This window comes from Carcharhinus amblyrhynchos, chromosome 7 (assembly GCF_965287045.1).
Source record: "Carcharhinus amblyrhynchos chromosome 7, sCarAmb.v2.hapA, whole genome shotgun sequence".
Taxonomy (NCBI): Eukaryota; Metazoa; Chordata; class Chondrichthyes; order Carcharhiniformes; family Carcharhinidae; genus Carcharhinus; species Carcharhinus amblyrhynchos.
In genome coordinates, this window is record NC_137330.1 from 49,483,805 (window position 1) to 49,509,120 (window position 25,316).

General features: G+C 41.7%; 1 protein-coding gene across 3 annotated transcripts in view; it reads right to left on the reverse strand.

Annotated features, from left to right (window-relative positions):
• agbl5 (AGBL carboxypeptidase 5) overlaps positions 1-25,316 on the reverse strand; it is a 102,551-nt gene that overhangs the window by 13,747 nt on the left and 63,488 nt on the right. For all 3 annotated transcript variants that reach the window (XM_080192253.1, XM_080192252.1, XM_080192254.1), the window contains 3 exons: positions 11,015-11,124; positions 8,541-8,593; positions 2,099-2,259 (listed from right to left, as the gene is read on the reverse strand). In XM_080192253.1, coding sequence (XP_080048379.1) covers positions 2,099-2,259; positions 8,541-8,593; positions 11,015-11,124 — 324 coding nt within the window. The remainder of the gene's footprint in view (positions 1-2,098; positions 2,260-8,540; positions 8,594-11,014; positions 11,125-25,316) is intronic.

Sequence of the window (25,316 nt, forward strand, 5' to 3'; positions counted from 1 at the left end):
AAAGTGGCCAGCCAATAACCTTAATAGCTCGGCCAAAAAGGCAGGAAGGAAGGGAAGGGGCCAATCCCCACGCACACCCAATTGTGGCACTTTTGCTTTTCTGTTTCCCATGATGTAGAGATGCTGGCGTTGGACTGGGGTAAGCACAATAAGAAGTCTCACAACACAAGGTTGAAGTGCAACAGGTTTATTTGGGAGCACAAGCCGCAAATTTTCAAAGAACATAGAACATTACAGCGCAGTACAGGCCCTTCGGCCTTCAATGTTGCGCCAACCTGTGAAACCAATCTAAAGCCCATCTAACCTACACTATTCCAATATCATCCATTATTATCCAATGACCATTTAAATGCCCTTAATGTTGGCAAATCCACTACTGTTGCAGGCAGGGCATTCCATGCACTGAAAACTTGTGGCTTGTGATACCAAATAAACCTGTTAGACTTGAACTTTAAGTGTTGTGAGACTTCTTTTTGTGTTTTCCTCCAGCCTCTAAACCCTCCCCACCAGCCCACCTTCCCACTCCCACACACATCGCAATTGTGGGTACCCCCGTATTATAGCACTTCTGCTTTTCTGTTTCCCATGATGTGGAAATGCTGGCATTGGACTGCAGTAAGTACAATAACAAGTCTCACAACACCAGGTTAAAGTCCACAGGTTTGTTTGGTAGCACAAGCCACAAGCTTTCAGAGCGCTGCTTTTTCATCAGGTGAGTGGGAGTTGTGTTCACAAACAGGGCACATAAAGACACAAACTTAATTTACAAGGTAATGGTTGGAATGTGAGTCTTTACAGGTAATCAAGTCTCAAAGGTACAAACAATGTGAGTGGAGAGAGCGTTAAGCGCAGATTAAAGAGATGTGTATGTCTCCAGCCACATCAGTTAGTGAGATTTTGCAAGCCCAGGCAAATCATGGGGGTTACACAGATAGTGTGACATGAACCCAAGATCCCAACTGAGGCCGAGAGACTGTAGACAATACAGAGAGTTTACCAGTCCGTGATATACCAGTCAGAGATGTTCATTCGTATAGAGGTTATTTATATCCATTGATCCACTTTTGATTAGGTTTACATAAGGGTATAGTTCTCCAATTGCAACTTGTGCATGTCTACCTAATTATGTTATCAAGCAATGATGGCTATATGTCTGACCAATGGTATATCAAACTCCCAAGTCCTCCTATTTCCAATGTTCCTTATTCTAATGGGCACAAATGAGCTGAGGCTGCACATCATTTAATTAAATTCTTGTCTCCAGCCAGGACAGTTAGTGAGATTTTGCAAGCCCAGGCAAATCATGGGGATTACAGATAGTGTGACATGAACCCAAGATCCCAGTTGAGGCTGAGAGGTTGGAGACAATACACATTTCCTTAACCTGTGCTTAACCTTCTCTCCACTCACATTGTCTATACCTTTAAGACTTGATTACCTGTAAAGACGCACACTCCAATCATTATTCTGTAAATTGACTCTGTCTTTATATGCCCTGTTTGTGAACACAACTTCCACTCACCTGATGAAGGAGCGGTGCTCCAAAAACTTGTGACTTGTGCAACAAATAAATCTGTTGGACTTTAATTTTAAGCGCTGTGAGACTTCTTGTGTTTTTCTCCAGCCTCTAAACCCTCCCCACCACCCCACCCCCACACACCCTCCTATCTCCTCACTGAGGTTTCTGAACTTTTGCTGACTATAATGCCTGGACTCACCCTTAAGGTAATTCTCAGCAGTGGCCACTACTTGCCTCTGGCGCTGCTGGGGCTACAAGAACTCAGTAAAAAGTCTGACAACACCAGGTTTTAGTCCAACCGATTTATTTGATAATAGACTCACAAGCTTTCGGGGTTAGCCCCTTTGTCAGGTTGGACTAAAACCTGGTGTTGTCAGACTTTTTACTGTGTTTACGCCAGTCCAACGTCGGCATACCCACATCATGGCTACAAGAACTGCCAGCCAATCTGACAGAAAGCAGTGTGTAGGGGTTAAGGGTGGTTTTTCAAAGTGATACTGAAACAGATAGTGGTGTGGCACAAAGTTCAATGCTGCCACTTCTGTTCATGCTGATTCAAACAAGGATTCTCGCACTTACATCCTTTGGATTCTTGTGTAACATTTGGCTGCACACTTTTCAACACTTTCAGCACAGGATTATGACTGACTGGGCGGGAGGTCAGGCGCAGATTTCTCTGGGATGTAAGCACGTCACTCTTTCTCACTGGGATTCTACTGGGCCTTGGCTGTTGTTCAGAACTGTGAGTGAAAACAAAACAGAAACCCAGCATTTGTTTTGTGACTACTGACCAGAAACAGACAAAAGATTGCAAAATTTATAATTTAAATTCTGAAAAATACTATTGCTGGGGAAATAAAAATAAACTCTAGGATGGGGTTTTATGGTCTCACTCATCCCAAAATCGTAAAATTCTACCTGAGGTCTACGGACCTTTCCATGCTCCACACCTCACCTACTCTGATTCCCACAGTAGGCAGAACAGTAAAATTCCAGCCTATGTATGCCTTTATATAGATAAGCTGCATATAGTGTCTAAGATTGTAATTAAAACTGCATTTGATGTGCATCCATAGAACAAGTGTTCGTAGATCATAGCCAACAACTGGAAGGTGTGGGATAGTATCCAATGAGCCTGTTGGCATAACGCATGCCAATTCATTTTTATGAAACTCGACTTTCTTTCACTATTCAATTCCAAATCCAGGCTGTTCAGAGCAAAAATTGTGAGAAAATCGAACAGGGCAGTTGAGTGCCAGCCCTCCATCTTGCCTTAAACTTTCCTTTCTCCTATTACATTCTGACAGAGAAGGCCATTGTCCCATTGGATGTAATCATCAGTGGGAAGGCAGGACCTAACAATCCAATTCCAATGCATTACCATCCCTGGAAACTGTGAAGAGGGTGAAGGTGGCAGGTTCTCAATTGCTGAGAAGTTGCATTGTTCATTACGCCATACGTGACAAAACAAAAATTCAAGTGTTTATTTTCCAAAAGAGGGCTCAAAACTAAGCTCATTTAGCATCTAAGAAGAAGTTAATGAGGACTCTCTTGGGAGAGGCGCACAGGCAAATTGTCTTGCTTTGAAGTTTTGGAAGCATTATGTGACATGTCTAGTGGTGAAAGCTGAGGGAGAAGTTAACTCTCTGTAGCCAACCTGATACCTGAACCAAGGAAGACTTCAGGATTCTAGGATGTTGCTAATTATTGGTGAGCCAGCTTGGTTCACTAACACAACCTGGGAGAGTAGCCCTCTCACTAAGGTTGAAATTCTTCTCATTCAGCTTTAGGTAACCCCACAAGCCAAAACTACTGAGCATGCAGCAGGAAATTTATATCATTCCTTATTGGTAGTTGCATGGTTTTAGCAGATTCAAACTTCAGCAGAACTTCCTCTGAGAAGATGACGACAGATCTTCTCGGAGTGACGCTGTTGCCTTGATGATGATCCCACAAAGCTGTTTGATAGGGAAACGGAGAGCTTTCACCAAGTAACAATGAAGGAATGATTATATATATATTCAAGTCAAGGATGGTGTGTGACTTGAAAGGGAAACTCAAAACTGATGTTTTTCCCATTCAACTCCTTTTGTCTTTCTGAGTAACGAAAGTCAATGGTTTTAGCTGCTCTCAAAGAAGCTTTACATACAAAACACATGAACATATGTATTAGGAGTAGGAGTAAGTCACTTGGCCCCTTGAGCCTGTTCCACCATTCAATAAGATCATGGCTGATCTCATTTTAACCTCAACTTCACATTCCTGCTTATCCCTGATAACCTTTCACTCCCTTGCTTATCAATAATCTATCTACTTCTGCCTTAAAGATATTCAAACACTAGGACCCAGTCACCTTTTAAGGAAGAGAATTCCAAAGTCTCTCAGCGCTCTGAGGGAAACTGTTTTACCTCATCTTTGTCTGAAATGGGTGATACCTTGTTTTTAAACAATGGCCCCTCAAGCTTTGCTGGGTTGCAGCATCCAACCTTTAGATCCCTTGCCACAGTACCAAACTACTCCTATCAAAGTCATAATTGACATCCTATGTGACTGTGATGAAGATAAACTATCCCCCCTTGTCTTTCTTGACCTATCTGCAGTCTTTGACACAGCCAATCATTCCATCCTCTTTGAATCCATTTCCACCTGAGTGGCACTGACCTTGCCTGATTTCTTTATTATCTAATCACAGAAAGAGAATTATTTGTAATGGCTTCGCTTCTCACTTCTGCAGTTCCAGTTCTGGTGTTGCCCAAGTGTCTATTCTTGGCTCCTCCTGTTTCGCATTCATATTGTGCCCTTCAGTGACATTATCCAAAAATACAATGTCAATTTCCACATGTATGTCAATGACAACCAGCTCCACCTCACTCCCACCCCTCTTGATCCCTGCACAGTCTCTAAACTGCCAGTCAGACATAAGCAGAAACCTACTCCAATTAATTATCGAGAAGACAGAAACCGCTCTCTTTGGTCCCCATCACAAACTCTATACCAACCCCATCTCCACCTTCTCCCTGGCAACTGTCTGAAACTGAACCAGACAGTTTGTAATATTGGTGATGAGCTTTTGACCACACATCCACACCATCACCAAGATTGCCTATTTCCACCCCTTAACATTGCCCGACTCCACCTTTGCTTCAGCTCATTTGCTGCTGAAACCTTCATCCGTGACTTTGTTACCTTTTGACTCCATTACTTCTAACTGGCCACCCATAGTCTACCTGCTATTAACCAGAAGTCATCCAAATCTCTGTTGTCCCATCCACCTACACCACTTATTATTCCTGAGCTTATTACTGACCTACATTCTCGCCTGGTTAATCAATGCCTAGATTTCAAAATTCTCACCCGCCTTTTCAAATCCCTTTATTCATCCCCTTCCCTATCTTTCTAATCTGCTTGAGCCATATAGCCATGCTCCTCTCTAATTCATCCCCTTAGGCATCCTCCATTTTAATCATTCCACCATTGCTAACTATGCTGTCAGCTGCACAGACTCTGGTTCTCTCTATCTCTTTACCTCTCCTTCCTCCTTAAGGACACCCCTTAAAAATGAGGTCTTTCAGCAGGCTTTTGGCAACTGCCCAACATCTCTTCAAGAGACTGAGTGTCAAATTTCCTTTTATAATGTTCCTCTGAAGCACCCTAGGATGTAACATTATATCAGAAGGCACTATTTAAGCATAAGTAGTGTCAATAACTTGCTAGGCCTCATCATATCTCTGAAAATATTTTGGCAATGCATAGGAAGTACAACATCTACCCGTTTACTTTTCACAGTAACTTAATTGCAGTGTTAATGTAAGCCTGTTTGTGACACTAATAAATAAACTTTAAAACACTACCTCACTACCACCCTTTTTCCCCTGCACTAACCTTTTCATCATTTAATCTCTCCTGTCAGTAATCTCCCCTTTTGTTCTTTTCCCCTCTTCTCCCTTTTCCCTGTCTGCTTTAAAATAAGCATGCTTGTTCTGACAAAGGATCACTAACTTGAAACATTAACTCTGTTTTTCTCTCTCCATAGAAGTTGACATATCTGATAAGTATTTCCAGTATTTTCTGTTTTGTTATTGTGTAGGTTTACACCAATTAGTTACTTTAATAGCAATATTATCATTGTCTGTTTTACTCAGTGCTAAGTACAGAATTGCAGTAATATTACCAAAAGCAAATTTGGTGTCAAAAACATTTTTTCCCAAAGTACATGAACATTGCAAACTGCAAGATAGTCCCAAATTGTTCTTTATCTGTGAAGTTAATAATAAATTTGTTTACCTGATTATATGCATTGCCATTAAGTGAGAAGACCTTATTTTGGATTTGTCAATAATTCTTTAGTTGCAAAGTGACATCTTTCACACAGGTCATTCTCTGGAGTGCCATGTCTAAATTTCAACATTAATTTTAAAATATGGTTATATTGTGGATTGATTCACTTCGCACTCAAAGGAGAAATGGTCACCGTGAATCTTTACGAAAGAATTGGCTTTGAAACTCTAGCCTCAATCATATACAATTTTTTTTAACATTACCTTCCAGCATTTAGTTGCAATTATATTTATGACTCAAGACATAAGTTACACCTTTGAATGAAAGATGTTAATTAAATACTGCTAGTTTGAACTTATGGTGGTTATGTGGGGGGGGCGGGCGGAGATTCTCCCAGTCAGGAGACATCAGTGGAGACCAGTTAGCAGGCCTCCAGTTGGGCACCACAGCCTCTGCGTGTCTCCAGCTGCCAGATTTCCAGTATTGTCAGCTCCGCGTCAGAAATCGATGCAGAGCTGAATTTATTTAAACTGGGATTTACATTCCATTAGCGAGCCTGGTACTGAGGTCCCTGGGCCCGCTAGCATCATCCCCCCACCAGGAGTGTTTCTCTCCAGTGGGGTTTACAACAGCTCCCCACTAGCGGGGAGCAGACTGGTGGGATTGGGAGTTCCTGCTGCCACTCTGAATTTGAGACTGTAGGCAGAGGGAGGAAGGACAGCAATCAGGGCCGGCCATCGGGTTGGGGAGGGGGGTGTCGGTCTGCCGGGGTTGGGGGGGTCGGGACAGCGGGAATTGGGGGGGGGGACATGGGGGATCGGAAATGCTGGTGGGGGGACGGGGGGATTGGGGCTACGTCCGGGACTCCAGTGATTGGGGATGGGATAGCGTTGTGGGAGTCACAGGATTGGCCAGCGATCCGGAGGCCAGCAGTGCAGTGTTGCTGTACTGACAGTGTCGACAGATCGGTGCATAGGCAGTGGTTTGCTCAGTGCTATGCTGCCGGCCCCTCCAGTGGGAATAGGCCCCCATCCCCAGCTTTACAGCATGATTCATGCTTGGCCACTCTGTGATGCACAGAGTGTGGGAAATTCATTGAAAATCCCACTGAAAAAAGCGGCAGGATTTACTCCAGTTTTCACATGAATTCAGCACTTCAAATTTTTTTGGGAGAATTCCACCCATGGTTCCCAAAGTTTTCAATTCCTTTGGCTTTCCTTTCTTCCTGTCAGGGTCTGTTGTAGATTAATTGATAGAGTTTGATTGCCATGACTAGCCATGGTACCAGGATGGGAGAAGCCATCTGAGATGGAGCTTGTTATTTCTGTCTAGCAATTTCTGAACTTCTATGCAGTTCATGTTGGGGAATGGAGCATGATGTAACAAAGCCTGGGCTTCACTGTAACAAAAAGTAATATTTAGTTTGGAACATGTTAATGCCCAAATGCTAGAAATCTGAGTCAGAGCAGAAGTTGTAGGAAATGTACAGGTCAGACATGCTAAAGAGGAAAGACAGTTTAAAACTTTGATAAAGCCCATAGTCAGAACTGAAAACTTAAACAGTACATTTCACAGCATAATGTACAGTTCAGGAAAAGGCAGATTGTGCAGAAAGAAAGCAAGTGCAATTTGAAAACTGTAGAAGTCATTTGAACATGTCATCTGACTGTTTCTTAATTTAAACAAGTCTAAATACATATCCAAAAATAATACTTCATGGGCATTTTAACTGTTTATTTAAGTCTGTGTTTCTTCTGTTTTGTGGAATCAAACAAAACCTTCAGATATCAAAGTTGTAGTACACAAACAAAGTTACTGTAAATGTGATAGCCTGGATTTTGGTATCAGGTGGTGAAGAAATGGCACTTGCCATTCACATCAACAAGGCTTTGTGGACTTTGGAGCAGAGACTTGCCCCAATCCGAGGTCTGAACCAATACAATGACTCCTTAGGGGACCTGTGTTACCCTCTAGAAGGTTGAGCAACAGCAAGGTTCTTAACCAATCAAAATGAAGACCCTTTGCTGAGGCACGCTGACTCTAAACCAGAAGTATAAAACAAGAAATATAAATTAGATTTAAATAAAGTACAGAAAGCAAATTAAAGATGGGGAAATATAGATGGAATTAAGGGGAGGGGGATGAAAAAGGCAGGTAGAGAAAATAAATTATTCTATGTTTTATATATTCTATACTAAGTATTTTCTAAGGGAATGATACTCATTACTTGAAAAAAGCATGTTTTATGAACCAGAGAGATTGTTCAGCAGTAATTATCTTTTAAATTCACTTACTCCTCAACGCACCAACTTGTTTTGTTGGCTTTAATATAGAACCAGTGGGCTGATAGCCCAGATTCACAGTATTACATTCATTTTAATACCAAATCTATTGGCAAAGATTGCAACAATGCAATCTGTGGAGAAGTACGACAGCAAATTCTAGATTTGTGTATTTAACTACACATGTGCTACTCAACTTAACCTGTTATAATTTATTGCTGTTAGCTTCACTGTTATTCTTTTTACAAAATTCAGTTTAATGTATGCATTAAAAATAGAGATTAGTTCTATGACACTTTGAGTGCCATAACATAGCATGTAACTGCACACAATTGTAATGAGAACTGATGTCCTGCTAAACTGATTTTGACTGGTGTCAAGAGCCATGAGTTAGTGTGGGGACAGGGGCAGATTTTGAGAGAGAATAAATTGGTTAAGAGAAACAAAAAGTATTCTACTACCTGGTAATATCTAAAGATGTCCTTAATTTAAATTTGTTTTTCTTCAATGGATTCTAGGGAATAAAATAAAACCATTAGAAATATAAGATTGGGTTCATTAACAATTAATTCATAATCAGCTGTTCATTGCAGTTAAGAAATTAATCCACAAAAAATTGCAATGACTGGTCCAATATTGTGAGTTTGTTTTATTTTTAACAACCTAAGATTCAATGGTTTAAGATTTTGATTATGTCCAAAAATGGGCCTTGTGCACACAGGATCAGGATGCCAGCTTTGTACACCTATTCATGTGGCTGTGCTGTTGCTGTGAGCTCAGGGAGCAGCCACCAATATTCATACTGGTCCCTGGCTGTGTGTTTGGAGTGGTGGAGTAGCGGGGACTGAGGGGGCCAGCAGATGAGTGGTGTGGGGGAGGAGCTTGGACTTTACTGACACCACTTAAAGCGAGCCAGCATCTCTTCAACAAGTGGTGGGTTCTGACTGCTCACCTGAAGGAAGATTAGTAAGGAGATAAATTGTTGCAACAGCCACAGTCCAGGCCCAGGTTCTCCGCTGTCACTTTCGAAGCACTGGTTCAGATAACGGACAGAGCTCTGGAGACCCTGACCCCTTTGGGTAATAATTCCACCACAAGTTACCAGAGGTGGCACAGGTGGTGAACCCCTTAAGGCTTAGCTTCCGAAACATGGCTATAATAACCTCTTTTAAAGTTGTCAAGGTAAAATTCTTACCTCTCACGGCTATTACTTTCTCCTGCCACCTCCATCATCTACAGCCTCACTGCTTGCAGTAACCCCTCCTCTATCCCTCACTCTCCTGAAATCAATTCACTCCACATACTGCTCTTTGGCCCATCTACTCACACAACTACTGCAATCATATTTTTCCACATCAAACAAACTATTCCACCATGTCAACAATATTCGTAAAAGAAGCATAACAAAGCCGTCACTAATCTGAGACACAATCTACCTGCACAGGTTGTCCTCTCTGGAGTAAAAACTGCTGGCCATCACTCTCTCTGACCCTATCAAACACCAGTTCTGAGACTTGTACTACACATACTTTAGAGGGGAGGTTGGAAGAGGTGTCTTCATGTGGTGAATTATTGGCCATGTGTGCAGGAGGTATGTCAGTGTGAGGGACATCACACGATCCAGTTCACCAGAGAGCACAAATAATACTAGTTCTGCTGCAGAGAACTCATGCTGATTTCAAAGGTATATTCCCAGGTATACACCAGGAAATACCTGGAAAATCTGCCAGAAATGACCCTAAGTATAGAGAATTCTGGCATCAACTTGTTCTAGCATCTGGCTGAGCATGGAAACTATTCTGTCTGACGTGGAACACGTGATCAGTGGCACCCATCACAATTGACTTAAAGCTCTAATAGTTTCCACAGTAGTCAACATGTTGACAAATAAATTCATTTAGACTCTGGGGGTAATTGTTAACACGAGCATCTGAAGCATCACCTTTGTCTGCCACTCTGGTTTCCCCTGAGTCCAGGAATGCTGAGGAGCCATCTGAGGGTGGTGATTTGACTTATGGGATAGAAACCTGGTTATCCGCTGTCATGCCAGCTTCCTCACCACCCACCACACCAGTGCCTTTGTTAGTGCTCCAGCCAGCTGGGCAATAGTGTCCAAGCCCATGTTGAGATTACACAGTCTGTAGCCAGGCTCTTGAAGTTGGTCAACACTACCATTTGGTGTCTTCATTGGGAGCTCAGCAGTCTGCTGCCTCCCCAACTTTAGCTACTGAGGAAATACTTTGTAGGAATACCAGGATAGGTAAATAAGCACTATTTAGACAGGCACTAATGGGTTGTGCAAGAGTGACTTTTAGAAATTCAATCTCACGGGAATTATTATTTATATTAAAATTTTACTGGATAGCCAAGAGAGAAGAATAAGTTGGAAACGGCGACCACAAGACAGATTCAATCTAAACCTACAAGAAGGATAGTTCTGGAGTTAAAGATAAGGCTACAGGACTGGCGTGCTGAAGAAAAGTAGTATGACTATAAAGTGTGCAGGGAGATGGAGAAAGAATAGCAGTGCTAAATGGAAATATCAAAACATGCATAGGTAATATAAAAGGCAATTTTGGTGGCTTTATTATGTTTATGAGAGAGGGTAAGACCACTGTGTAAAGAAATTGCGAAGCAGGAAAGAATGCAGAAATGCCAAACATTTAATAGCTATTTGCAGCAATTTTTGCAAACATTATTCTCATAATAAAGTCTGTAAGTTCTTAAAGGTAAGTATAATACTTGGCAAAAAATCTTCTAAAATTGCATTTCTTACGCTGTGAATTGAACAACTTTTCTCTCCTATGGCTAACAGTTTGAACAAACTATTTTTATCGAACAAGGTTTTGAATAAGATACTATTTTAGTTTTAATTGCAAACTTATGCAAGTATTTTTCTCATTACTCAACGGGTTAAAAAATAATTGCTTTGTACCTGCTGTTGAATTTTCCTTCCAGCATCTGTACTATTTTCCAATGGCTGAGAATGTCCTAATATTTCATGAGAAATGCCATTTTTAAGTACACCAGACACGCCTTTGAACCCTATAATGTTAATAATTGTAAATATAAGCAGTCGGCATAATGCAGATTTTAATATCTTCATTTTGTTCCATACAATTGTATTGCTCTTCAGACTTAAAGGATACTTTTCAAAAAATTAACTTGACTCTCATTTCTTGCCTTTACAATTTTTGAAGGACAATGAATTTCAGAAACTGTCAGTAATTTCAGTTGGATCAACTCATCTACCAACAATCACACGAGATATTGTTTATTCTTTGCACAAGATTGGTAATTCCACTCAACAAATGTGTTGCTTCCAAACTGAAATTATTTTTCTGTTTGAACTCAATGAGGAAGGTCTGAACAAAAAAGTGCATAATTACATTGCCAGTCTGCATACACTGGCACATGGAGATAGTTCGTTGGTCTTGTCATATGCACTCTAAAAACTGGCTCTGAACAACAAAGGAGGTCTAGTTGTTATGCCACCATGAAAACATCAGAAAAAACGGAAAACTGGGAAGGAAATGATCTGTAAAATAACAATGGAGAATTTTTCTTCTGTAATGTTTACAGGAACATTCTTAACCAAATTGATTAGTAAATCACAAAGCTGATAATGCTGCAAAAGTCTTCGTTAAAATGACAGTTTAGGTGTAACATGACCCAGAAAATCTATCATTTTCTACCTCCTGTTCAATATTTTATGAATTTCAATGGGACCAGGCACGCTTAGTAAAAGGGAATCATTGAAATGTTACAAACATGGATCTTAAGAGTCACAGGGCATTTTCAAAATGAAATCAACTTCCATTCAAAACATTCAAGTTCTTCCCAATTAATTAAACCCATTTGACACGAAAGATAAAAGATGTCCAAAGATGTCTGGGTTAGGTGGATTGGCCATGCTAAATTGCCCCTTAGTGTCAGGGGGTCTAGCAGGTTGAATATATGGGGTTACAGGGATTGGGCCTGGATGGATTGTTGTTAGTGCAGGCTCAATGGGCTGAATGACTTCCTTCTGCACTGTAGGGATTCTATTATTCTATGACTCTATGTTATAAACATAGTCAGTACATCAGGAAATAATAAAGGAAGTTGATTTTTAGTTATTCAATTAGAAAGCAAGGGGAAATTTATATTTGGTGAATAACCTACTTTCCTTCATTCATTCTCCTCAGTTTATTTTACTAGGGAGGACTGGTATATTTGTCAGAGTCAGAAATGTCCTAGCAAACTGCATGTATCTATTAATAGCTTCATTAAAATTGCAATATGCAGCAAAAGTGTCAGAATTACTGCATAAAGGGATTTCACCAGAGAAAATGAACACTTTCCATTAATCACTGTTTATTTCCATGGGACAAAGTAAGATTGTATATCCAGAAACTCCTACAATTCTTTCCACATTTAAAATTAGTTCCTGAGCAGCTCTGCAAACAACCAATATTCAATATCAATATCAGATCATGACAAATAGAAAAACATAAGAATACTAATATCTTAAGTGCAGTAAAGTGAGAGAAAAGCAATTTTTGGCATGAACAGAGTGACATACGTGCAGTTTGCCTATCAATCTAGTTGATATTAAAACCACCAGAATATTCAGTTGTCAAACTTAACTTGTGCTCCACATAGATGAGGATAGGCCATTGTCCAACATGATGTTGCTTTAAGTGTCTTGCTCAAGGAGCTTGGTAGAAATTGTGTAATCTTCTTTAAACTTAAAAAATAAATTAATTTGGTAATTGCGATGCACAGCCTTCTAGCTCAGCATCAAACTATGAAAAATCTAGGTGACTGTCTTTAAACACTTCATTTTGAAGAAACAGCACACGGCTGACAGCAGAGGACTTTGTTGCTTATTCATTGGACAAGTTTTTTTATAAGTAGATTCCAATGAAAGAAAAAGATTTGCATTTATAGAAACCAAAAGAGAAAGTGCATTTTTTGCATCTTGCATTTATAGAGCTTTACACAGCCACCAAATGTTCCCCAAAGCACTTTATAATTATTTAAGTACTTTGAAATATAGTCACTCTTGTAAATGTAGCATGGCCAATTCCCACAAACAGCAACATGATGATGACCAATCTGTTTTGTGAAAAATGAACACAGCTCAAAGTCCAAGAAGCAGACTTCACTCCCAGACACAAACACAAGACAAATTATGATTTCATGCTGACTAGCAAATTAAGAGCCACCCAGTGTGAAATGCCCCTGACATTGGAGAGGGCTGTGGCAGTGGGCAGGGAGCATAGCAGACACCAGATCCAATGGGGAGCCAGTGGGGGTTTTAAATGTGGCTGAGGCAGCTCCCTGAGGGCTGCCAGGAGTTCTTGAGAAGCCTCAGAGATGTCCTGGAGACAATATAAACATTGTGTGGAGTTATAGTCTCAGCAATCGTTCAACATGCCAGGTGGGAGGGCATTCTTGTAAAGGCAGAGTGCCAGGAGTGACGTCCTAATGACCAGGTAAAGACCACCTGGTTAGAGACGGCAGCCCAGATCAGTGGGCATGGCATGGTGCGCCACATCTGGTTCCAGTGCTGCAAAAGGTTTAATAATTTTCTGTGCTCACAAGGTAAATACTGAGTTGGCATAGAACTGTGTGGAGAAGTCTTGAAGAGTGAACATCCTTGCTGATGCTCAGGGGCCTGTGCCAGCCAAGGCTGGGAAATCAGACTGCTAGCTCTGGGTGCATATAAGGGTGAGATATGCAAATCTGATGGGCATCTCAACATGGTTCTCGGGACAGAGGTTGTGGTGAAATTCTGGGATGGTTTTGCAGGTTGAGGGTGGACTAATGAGTGTACTTTTGTCTGCACCAGCTGTAATACCATCAAGTATCCACAAATGGGTAGTGGGGTGCCCAACCTACTCATTTTTAGCAACTTTGAGATACCCTAGAGCTCAAGTGTCAGCACGCACCAACATCATCAAGTCGCAAAGAGGCAGACGTCTCGGAGGAAAGTAGATAGATGCGAGACTGACGAAGACTGCAAACAATGTAGAGTTTGCTCATCTCAACATCCTCATATTGATGGATGAGCTGCCTGTCATCTCCATGGGCTCCTCTCGCAGCACTCTGGAGATGGCAACAGTTCCTCTACCCTTCTGCCAGTGGTCATGGCATCTTCTGAGGAGTGGACAACCATGTCGCTAGTCGTACCCTCGCTCATCTACCAATATGAGGCATTTTGAAATGAGCAAACCCTGCATTGTTTAAAGTCTTCGTCAGTCTTGCATCTATCTACTTTCCTCTGAGATGTCTGCCTCCTCTGCGACTTGATGATGTTGGTGCGCAGTCACGTTCGAGCTCTAGGGGATCTCAAAGTTGCTAAAAATGAGCAGGTTGGGCACCCCACTACCCGTTTGTGCGTACTTAATGATATTACAGCTGGTGCAGACACCCTCTACCTGCAAAATCATACTCTCCCAGACAGAGCCCACTCAGGCCCTGCCAGCCAGAGGATGACCACCAAGATCATCACGATAGCAGAGTCAGCAATCTGCCTTCAATGCTGCTGCCAATAAAGCAGGAGGGTCGGGATGATCAACATGTAGCACCCACAATCATACATTTAAGGCACCGTGAACACAGGATGGGTTTTCATGGGCGTCTTTATTTCATTTTATCAAAGTAATGTTTTGTTTCTGTGCCAACCATTTTATGTTCTGTGCCTTGTTTTCTATCTGCTAGACACAAAAAAATTGTGTTGCAATGACCTGAATGTCCTTCATGTTCTCCATTTCAGGCACAGACCTCAACAGTGCTTGATGTTGGAAAGCAGAAGAAGTAAGCTTTATTACAGAGGTTGCGAGGTCACGGTATTGTATTCCCATGTGGAGGAGCCGGTCCCTAGCATTGATATGGAAGACAACATTTGGCAGCCTTGCTGAAGGAGTGTTGAATCAAAGCCTTCCTTGTGTGCCTGCCCCGCTGAAGGTTCACCACGTCTGCCTTCTTATCCTCACCCAAGCTCCTTATCAGACCCAACAATGGCGTCTTCCTCTGAGACACATGGCGCTGCCTTGGTAAACTCATCTTCAAGTGGGCCCCCCTCCTTGCCAGTGCCAGGCTGTGCAGAATGCAACTGACCAGGACAATGTGACACTTGTTCTGCAAGGTATTGCAGGACCCCTCACAATGATCCAGGCAGTGGAATCTCATCTTCAGTCACCCTATTGTCCTCTCAACCACTACCCACGTACAGACATCACTATGATTGTATCTCTCTTCTGCCTCTATCCAGGGGTGATGTTATGAGCCATCTTTGCAACGGATACACTCTCACACCCAGCAACTAACAATCCAGCTGAGCTGGAGCCATGGATAGTCCTGAAACCTGGGAGTGCCGCAGTACATATGCATCATGGGAGCTATTAGGGTCACGCAGACTTACCGATCTCAGCCCTGTGGTCGCATACTATTTGAACATTTATGGAGTTATAACTTTGCCTATTTACAAAAGTGCCCAGCTGACCTGCTGGCACCTTGATGGCCACATAGGTGCAGTCTATGGCACCCTCAATAGCTGTGAAGACTCTGGCTTGTTCAGCCTGGCTGGCTTTGTCCGTCTGATAATAGATGAATGTGGAACCACATCTGAACAGAGCAACAGTTACAAGCTGCAGCCAGCTGAAAGTGACCCTCCGTACAAATGTCTCACTAACCCCTGGAAAGAGCTGGATGCAGAAAAATTGAGGACAACTATGACCTTCAGAGCACTGGCATTGGGTGCCTATCCATATAGTTGGAGCAATCTCTGGCCCAATCACGTAACATAACGATGTTGTTGTTTCCCAAGAGAGGCAGAGCCTCCTACGACACTGGACGTCAGACGCATTGAGATAGTTGGATCACTGCCTGTGCTCTCATGCCGCAAGCTAGTTACATCTTCTGGGGCCCATCCTCCAGCATAGACTTCCTACAGTGCAGAAAGAGACCATTTGCCCCACTGGGTCTGCACTGACAACAATCCCACCCAGTTCCTATCCCCTATTTCGACCCCCTGACACTAAGGAGCAATTTAGCTTGGCCAATCAACCCAAGCAGCACATCTTTGGACTACGGGAGGAAACTGGTGCATCCAGAGGAAACCCAAGCATTCACAGGGAGAATGTGCAAACTCCATACAGTGGCCCAAACTGCGAATCAAACCTGAGTCCCTGCACTGTGAGGCAGCAGTGCTAACCACTGCGCTACCGTGCCACCCTCCATGACCTCCCTGCTAGCTTTGCAGCCCCTGCTACTGCCCTTCTCTTCCCAAATGTCTCTCCCCGAGATACTGGCTGTGGACATCTGGCCTCCTCTCCCTCCTGTCTCTCTCTTCCTCCTCAGAGAAGATCCCCCCACAATCCCCATCCGCTAAAATACCGGTGGCACTGCCCTGAGCACTAAAGATTCAATGGGCAGAAAAGTTGCAACAGAATTACCAGGACAAAAGAAAATCCTCAGAACAAGGAAAACAATGCAAATACCTCACGAGAAACCAGAGTAAAAGTATTGTTACAGTAAACTCTATCCTAAGCTCACAGCCAACTCTCATGGCCAGTTCTGCTGCCTCCTTTTATCCTGCCTTTGGATGAGAAAACTGAATAAACAGGATGACTTCCTACCTGTATTTTCTGTGCACCAACCTGAAAATTATACAGGCAACATAAAATTCAAATCAATTGGACTTTAAATCACCTGAACTGGCTGCTTGTCAACAGGCACACAGCTGGGTCCTGTTTGCACCTGTCAACTGAAGTGTCACAAAACTGTGCGGTGATGTCATGACACATGGGTGGCACAGTGATTAGCACTGCTGCCTCATAGTACCAGGGACCCAGGTTCATTTCCCAGCTTGGATCAGTGTGTGTGGAGTTTGCATCTTCTCCCCATGTCTGCGTGGGTTTCATCCCACAGTCCAAAGATGTGTGTTAGGTGGATTGGCTATGTTAAATTGCCCCTTATTGTCATGGGGACGAGCTAGGGTAAATGTTTGGAGATTGATCTGGGTGGGATTATGGTCAGAGCAGAGTCGATGGGCCAAATGGCCTCCTTCTGCTCTGTAGGATTCTATGCTCAATGTCTTCTCACACGATTTCACTCACCCACCCAAGCAATGCAAAATTCTGGCCCATGTTAACATTTATGAATAGGTTAAATGGGTGAAGGATAAGAGGAATAAATGCATTTCGTAACACATACTTGAAACAAGGCCTACCGAAGGTGTGGAGGATAAAGGTGAACAGGGATTGGTTAGCCTAAACAGCCTATTTCCATGTGTGTGCATACTGGACTGCTAAAAAACAGAGCCAATTGAAAGTTGCTTAAAGACTTCAAAAAGTACTGTTAGAACTCTGATTAGAAATGGAATTGGAAGTTGCAGTGTTATCAGAAATGATAATAAATGATGGTGTGATGGGTTCGGATAAATATTTGATAAATATTCAGGGTTTTGCTTAATTGCCCTTGAAGGTCAGGGAAAGGCTTTGAAGAAATTCTTAGTATTTTATTCGTACACTTCATGGCATGTGAAAGGGGCAGGCTTGATGGATCAGCAATCTTATCCAATATTTCATGTTCTCAGTGTCTAATCAGAACTGGCTCTATGTCACTGCCTTACCAACAGAGAATAAAGGAGAATCCTGTACTTTTGAAACACTCAGGTGGAACTGTGTTTTCCTGGCAATCATCCATACGTAATAAAATCCACTTTTGTCCTACATTCTTTAGAAATGGGATTGATTTCAAAAGTTGATTCAGATTATACCTCCCTCACCATTTTTCCTATCATGGCATCCATTCAATACCATTTTTGTTTTCTTATTTTATTACCGAATAAAAATTGTCCAGCATTGAAAAACTCTTTAATCTTTTTCCTGTTGTATATTGGCTCTAAAAAGATTAGTACAACATGATATCCAAGTGATGCAGTGTTAGCTAAAAATGCCTGTGCCAAGGTTTCTTTGAAAGATGAAGGAAGTTTTACCCAGATCGTCCAATGCAATAGCTCAATTGAAGTCTCTGATATATGACATGATCCATCAAATGAGCTTAAAGCCTGTGGAACTCTACAGAGAGATACAGAAACCAAAACAAAATGCCCATTTGGTTAAGAAAAAAGGTCACAGTGATACGAATTCTATAAACCAGATTTTTGTGGACACGGGCCCAATCAGAAAATTATTAACAATGGTGAGCGGGACCAGGTTCTGGAATTCCTATCTACATTGCCAATTCTAGCAATTCTTGCTGGCACCAGAAAAAGCTGTGAGTAGCAAGTCCACATGCTGCAGTCCCACCCTTACTGGCTCCACTGCAGGGTGTTAATGACAAAAAGCTTTTATCCACTTCAAGTCTCTTATCCTGTGCAATACCCACAGGCATTGAAAATAAACACTTCAAAGATCAGATTATTGAAAGCTGAGCGAGTATTGTCCCAAAGGCTGAGTTCTTGGAGTCAGCCAAGCATTCATAATGAGGTAACCCAGAAAAGGGATGTCTGACAATTTGTTCAGTCTGCTTTTTGATAGAGTTTCTGGATGGCATTATGAATGCCTGGCTGAGTTTCAAGAATGGCAAGTAGACTCACCCCTTAAGGTAATGTTGATATGATTTGCAGGGATGTGATAGTTGTTTGTTTGATACTTGTCATGCTTGGTAATAACCTGATAACGCTTTGAAGAGGTTTTTAAATGTGTGTCTTTATTTACACAGATTATGAGATGTGAAGTGAATAAAAGATTTTGTAATTGATACTATAGATGGGTGTGATTGGTTGACAGCTTTTAAGAACTTGTAAGAAGAGTAGCTTTTAAGGAGATTTTGAAATGCTCCTGAAACTGAGATAACAGGCAGAATTGTGTCAGTTTCAGGAGTATTTCAGAGACTTGCAATTATTCTTTGGTTCTATACATAGTGAAGACTGGAGGAATAGAAGGCACAAGGTGAGGTGGAACATGAGAGATGAGGGGTATGAACAAGGCATAGGAGTATACTAAGGTGGGGTGAGAAACTAACATTCACGATTAGAATTGAGTTGATGTCCTAGTAATGCACAACATTCCTTCCAGCTTGCTGACCTCATCATGTGGACTCCATTCTGCCCCAGCTTCCACAGAATAAAAATATGGTGGAGGGAGGTCTCCTTAATGGAGATAGTTTTGTGGACTTTCATTTCCTGTCTCCTTCACGAAAATCCACACCTACAGGAGAAAGGTTGATAGAGAACAAGATTGTGGTTCGACACTTGCATCAAAGTTCATAAAAAACATGTGCTCTTCCTAAATATCAAAACTTCAGTGACAAGCTGGTCCTTAAGAGATTCCAAAAAAACTGATAGGAGTTGATTTATATCAGAATACAAACTGAAGATTAACCAAAAGATGTTGAGGAAATCACAACAAAATCAAAAACAAAATCATTTCAATTTAGCATTATAGACTTTTAAAGCAGTTTACTTGTGCTTGCTTTTCTCCTCCCCTTCTTGTCATTGTCACATCACCATTGATTCATCTCCTCTTGCTCCACAATCACAACCCAATACCACTACTTCCTTTACTGTTGTTCTTGTGCAGTTATCCTAGTCTTGAATTCCCCTTGAATAATCACAGATATCCCATATTCTTCTCTTGACACTCTCTAAATTGCCTATTGAGGCAACCTCTTCCTTCTTTTGAGCCATAATGCTGACTGCCCCACCCTCCTCACTCTTCACTCCTTCCCATTCAGTGTTCCGAGTAGGGGCACATTCCCTCAACAACCCCTTTTCAATTCTATTCTTCCCAGCTCCAAGTACACACCCAGCTTTGATGCTAAAAGATCAATCCACCTAAAATGCTAATTTACTCACAAACAATGCCCTTGCCTTTATGACCCTACTATGGATTAATGGGCTGATTTACTGGCTTTTAGTAAAACTTGGCTTCTCGATTGCGGTATCTTTTCACTTGCTAAAGTCTCACCGCCTGCCTTTGTGATGATCATGTGGCTTGTATCACCATGTCACCCTTTAATTTCTTCCCTTAGAACATCTCACCTTAAAACTCCTCTCACCTTTTAAAGTGCAGGTGTATCACTCCACAAGCCTCCATCCAGATCTCTTCCCATGATATCCACATAGACTTTCCTACTTGTATTCACAGACACTCCCACTCCCCTTGCCTTAATCATTGATCGGTCCACTTCCTTGTAGCTACAGCTACCTACATTTCCTTCTGAACCATTCCTAGGGGGGTAAAATTGTCTCCCAAATCATTTACAATTGCAGACAAAGTCCTAACTTCTGTAGCTCTCATTCCCCCTGCCACTTTCTCACCTCCATCTTCAATGTTCCCACCACCCCCAAACAAACCTTTACTGTCTCCCATTTAGTTATTCTACTTGTATAGCTATCTTCCTTCTTTCAAATGTAAGGTACATCAACTTGAGATCTGTCACACATAGGCAATAATCAGTCATCAACAGATCTTGTTGAACTGTCTCAAGTGCCACTGGGCTTCACTCTCTTCTGCAAACATTGCCTAAGGCCTAAGACTTAAGGCTTCAGGATCGTCATAGAGCAAAAGTTATTTTAGTAATTTTCTTAACAGCTTCTTACTTACCCTGTCAGCTTGCCTGCCTTCCTACAAACAGCACTAGGAGCTCATGAACCTTGCCACTAAGACTAAGACATTCTATTCAGCACTCATTGATGCTCTTGCCCCCATTCCCCAGGCCAAACATTGTCCTATATGCTTAATCCATATCTCTGTCCCAATTACCCTTGTGTCCTTTTCTAGCCAAGGGTCCCAGCTCCTTGACTCTACTTCCACTGTCCCTTTTGGACTTCATGTTAGCTGATATTGTAAATGGTTCCATCATCTGAGATACCACCCCCTTCACTTAAAACAAAATCTTCGATCCATGCCAACTACTCCAGTTCCAAACTTTATTTTCTCCTTGAAGATGTCAACCTTTTTTACCCTGTGGTTATTGACCCAGTCACAGCACTGATAACCAAAGTCACAAATGATATTGTTCATGGCTGTGACATTGACTGCATTATCTTAAAAAAGTCGACACTTCTTTTCTGTGATTCAAAAGTTATTTTTTCTACAATGAGGGTTATAGGCAGCACTCTAATTGTGGCGTGACAAATAGAACATAGAACATAACAGCACAGAACAGGCCCTTCGGCCCACGATGTTGCGCCGACCAGTTAAAAAGCAATGACCCTCTAACCTAAACCAAACCCTTTCCATCCATAAACCTATCCACGGATCTCTTAAACGCCCCCAGACTAGGCGCATTTACAACTGCAGCAGGCAGGGCATTCCAATCCCTCACCACCCTCTGGGTAAAGAACCTACCCCTGACATCCGTCCTATAACTACCACCCCTTAATTTAAAGCTATGCCCCCTCGTGCTAGCTTTCTCCATCCGAGGAAAAAGGCTATCACTGTCCACCCTATCTAAACCTCTAATCATCTTATATGTTTCAATAAGGTCCCCTCTTAGCCGCCTTCTTTCTAACGAAAACAACCTCAAATCCCTCAGTCTCTCCTCATAGGATCTCCCCACCATACCAGGCAACATCCTGGTAAACCTCCTCTGCACCCTCTCCAAAGCCTCCACATCCTTCCTATAATGTGGGGACCAGAACTGCACACAATACTCCAAGTGCGGCCGCACCAGAGTCTTGTACAGTTGCAACATGACGCTGCGGCTCCTAAATTCAATCCCCCTACCAATAAACGCCAAGACACCGTATGCCTTCCTAACAACCTAAATAGCTAGATTCATCAGTCCTCCCCTTGCTTTGGTATCCAATGCCCTACATGTAAAAGTCAGAATATTATTTGCCCTTTCAATGTTTCTTTTTCCTATAATCCTGCTTTTAAAAAAAAAATCTGTCGCTATATCCTGGACTTCTGTTCATTTGTCTGATAGGAAGAAATACAATCTCCAATGAGAGGGAAATATTCCGAACACCAATTAAAAGATGTTAGGAAAGTTGGCTTTTTTGAAAAAAAAATAAACTAAACGAATGATTGTGAATTGTAATGGATTGATCACAATGAATGGGAGATTATGTTTTTAGCCCTGGCAACTCCCAAGACACAGCAGTGGGGTTAAAAACCTAATTCCTCAATATAGTAAAAGCAAGTGACCTCCTATCAAAGCATTACCAATGAATTTCTTTTTTTTAAAGATAGATAAATCCAAGGTAGTGATGAAAAACTATATGAAATGACCGGCCCCCACCATTCCTTGCATAATTTCTACTGACAGAAATATGAAATTCATTGCATTCTTACGCAGGAGTGCCAATTCACCACTGTTCAGTTTTAAATTTTATGCCCCTTCAACCTTTAGGTTCCTTTCTTGGGAAATATTGTTTTGCCTCAAGGACTAATTCAGGCCTAAGCTGCATGAATCAGCGATATAACCTTTTCATAAATCTACTTCTTTCATCAGATGGTGCAAGTGCACTTTAACAGTTACTAATGGCACAAGAAAACTGGATTTGATTCATGGAAATTCAGGCCAAAGAAGGTTCTCAATAGAATTTATTTCTTCTATGGTGTTCTTTCTCTGTCATGGACTTGATGGGGCTCCTTCTGTATTGTAATATCACTTTAACTGTCTACTTATGACTAATACAACCATCTGCATTCAGAGCGGAGAGCCTTCCACTGGGCCCTTTAGTGGCTCACTTGGACACTGAGGTCCCTGCCACTGGTAACGTGCCATGATGGCAGTAAGATGTTGAGTTCCCCTCCCATGTCTATCCCTGCCCTATTACCAGCTTTTCTGCCCCCCCAGCCTGTTGCCATGCGACTGGGAAAAATCAGCCAAACATTTCAAGTCAGTGACCTTGCAACAAAATTGGAAAAGTTAAAAACGTAATAACTTAAGTAGCTGAAATGGGCGAAGAGTTTAAAAAAAAGGAACAAAATGAGAAGTCTGTGATAGCATGTGGGCAGGAGAGGTTTAATGACAAAAGGGTTCATGGTGTTATGCTAAAGGGAATGGGGCAGGCAAATAAACAATGTGTATAGGAAGTGTAAATAGAAGGATGTGTAGCTGCCATGCGAAAACAAAGAATAAAAGGGAAACAAGACAGGGGAAAAAGAACAAAATTCAATAGAAACTTAGCACTGGTCTCATTGTATGTTGTGGGAGGTTCTCCAGCAGGTGTATGTTCATTTCTGTGAAGCTTAGATCCTGTTGTCGGGTAAGCAATGCTCTGCATTAGTGAACTAGACAATGATCCAATACTTGACAAAGTGATAACTGCTGTCAGTCAAATGAAAAGTAACAAAGCTTCTTGAAAAGATCCCTGAGGATGTACTGAAAATGTGGAGACAACAGTGATCTCTTGGATACATGCCCTGTTTGTGAAGCTCTGTCAGAATCATTTCAAGTGACCATAGAGATGCCATGATGATCACAATCTTCAATAAAGGCAGCAAGTTTAATTGTACTCACTACAAGGGCATAGCATTGCTCTCATTGGTTGACAAAATCCAAGCTGGATTATTCCTTAATCATCTTTTGCCAATTGCAGAGAAAGAGCTCTTATGAGCCCCAGTGTGGCTTTTAACACACATTTTAACTTCAGGAAAAGTGCAGAGAGCAGAATATCCCTTTGTACACGGATTTCTTCAATCACTCAAAGCATTTATCTCAATAATTGAAGGTGCTACAGCAATATCAATACCTGGCTAATTTCACAAGCATCATCCACTGCCTACATGGTAATATGCAAATAACAATATTATGCCATGTTCCACTGCAGACCTCTTCCTTGTTAACAGGCATCAACACAGGCATCATTGCACCAACACTGTTATCTTTCTTGCAACAATGTTGCAACTTACTACTGACACCCTCCCCACACATGAAGATAATGTATCACATTGATAGTAAACTTTTCAACCTTAATCGGCAGAAGACCACAACCAAGATAGCAACCCCTTCTATGGCAGGACGACAAGATACTGAAGTTGTATAAGTTAGTGCTCACACTGAATAAGAATGACAGATGGTTGACATTCACCAAAGTGAATAACAGCATGAAATGTGCCCTGAACACCAGCAAGATAAAGTCCTCTGCTCTACATGGCAGCCTTCTGTCCTTTAAAACAGTGGTGGTCAACTCCGAGTTAGTGTATTATGTGGCTCAAGAGCCCCATTCTGGCATGAAAGTCTCTGCAGCAGTCTGCAAACTCACACCAAATATATCAAATTCAGTGCCTTCAACTGAGAAGTATGAGGAAAAGGTCCCTCACTTTCCATATCTTGGAAGCTGTCCATCCCAAAAAATTGACATTGACGAATTGGTACACCATCAAATCCAATGTGCTAGCTCAGCCTCTGGTAAATTTTGTATAGTATTCGCTTTTGCAAGAATCATGTTATCAGACCTGACACCAAACTCAAAGTCCATTAGTCAATAATTCTCCCCACACTTCTCATCCATGCTGAAGCTTGTTCAATTAATAGACACTACATCCAACCTTAGAGCAAAATTATCAAAGCTGACTTAGAAAGATATTCCAAATCAAGGAGGACAAAAGAACAAAAACGAGCATCCTCCAAGATTAAAGAGGGCATAATCAGGTGAGATGGAAGGAACATGTATTCAGGATGCCTGTCTCAAAATTGCCCAGACAGGTGCTCTACTACTCCGGGGGGCTAAGGGAGTGTTACAAAGAACATCACAAAGCCTCCATGAAGGTGTACTTTATTATCAACGTATGGGAAGCAGATGCCCAATAACAAAAATGACGATTCATCATAATAGAAGTGTCAAGACCTTTCAATTAACGAGTAGTGTTTAAGGATTTGGGAAAGTTAACATGGCTAACAATTGAACTTGAGATGCAAAAACATAAGAGAAGTAACAAACTGATAGACATCAAGAGGAATAATATAAGATATACCCAGCAACAAGATTAGCAAGAATTTAGAGAACTTGAGGCGCAAATTGCCATATCCTTAAAAACTGTTTAACAGCGATCAGTGGATCTGTATAATGAATGACTTCCAAAAGCAAGGGATTTGAGAGGCAGACAGCCAAATCCAAAGCAACTAAATGGTATAATTATTCATACCCTCATTGAGAAGTTATGGCCACGGAGCCGGTTTCATCTAGCATTTAGAGTCACAGCAGAATACAGTACTCTCCTCAAAAAGGTGCAGTTTTATACCTTTGCTGAACCAGCAAAACATGTTTTCCCAGACCTGGTTAC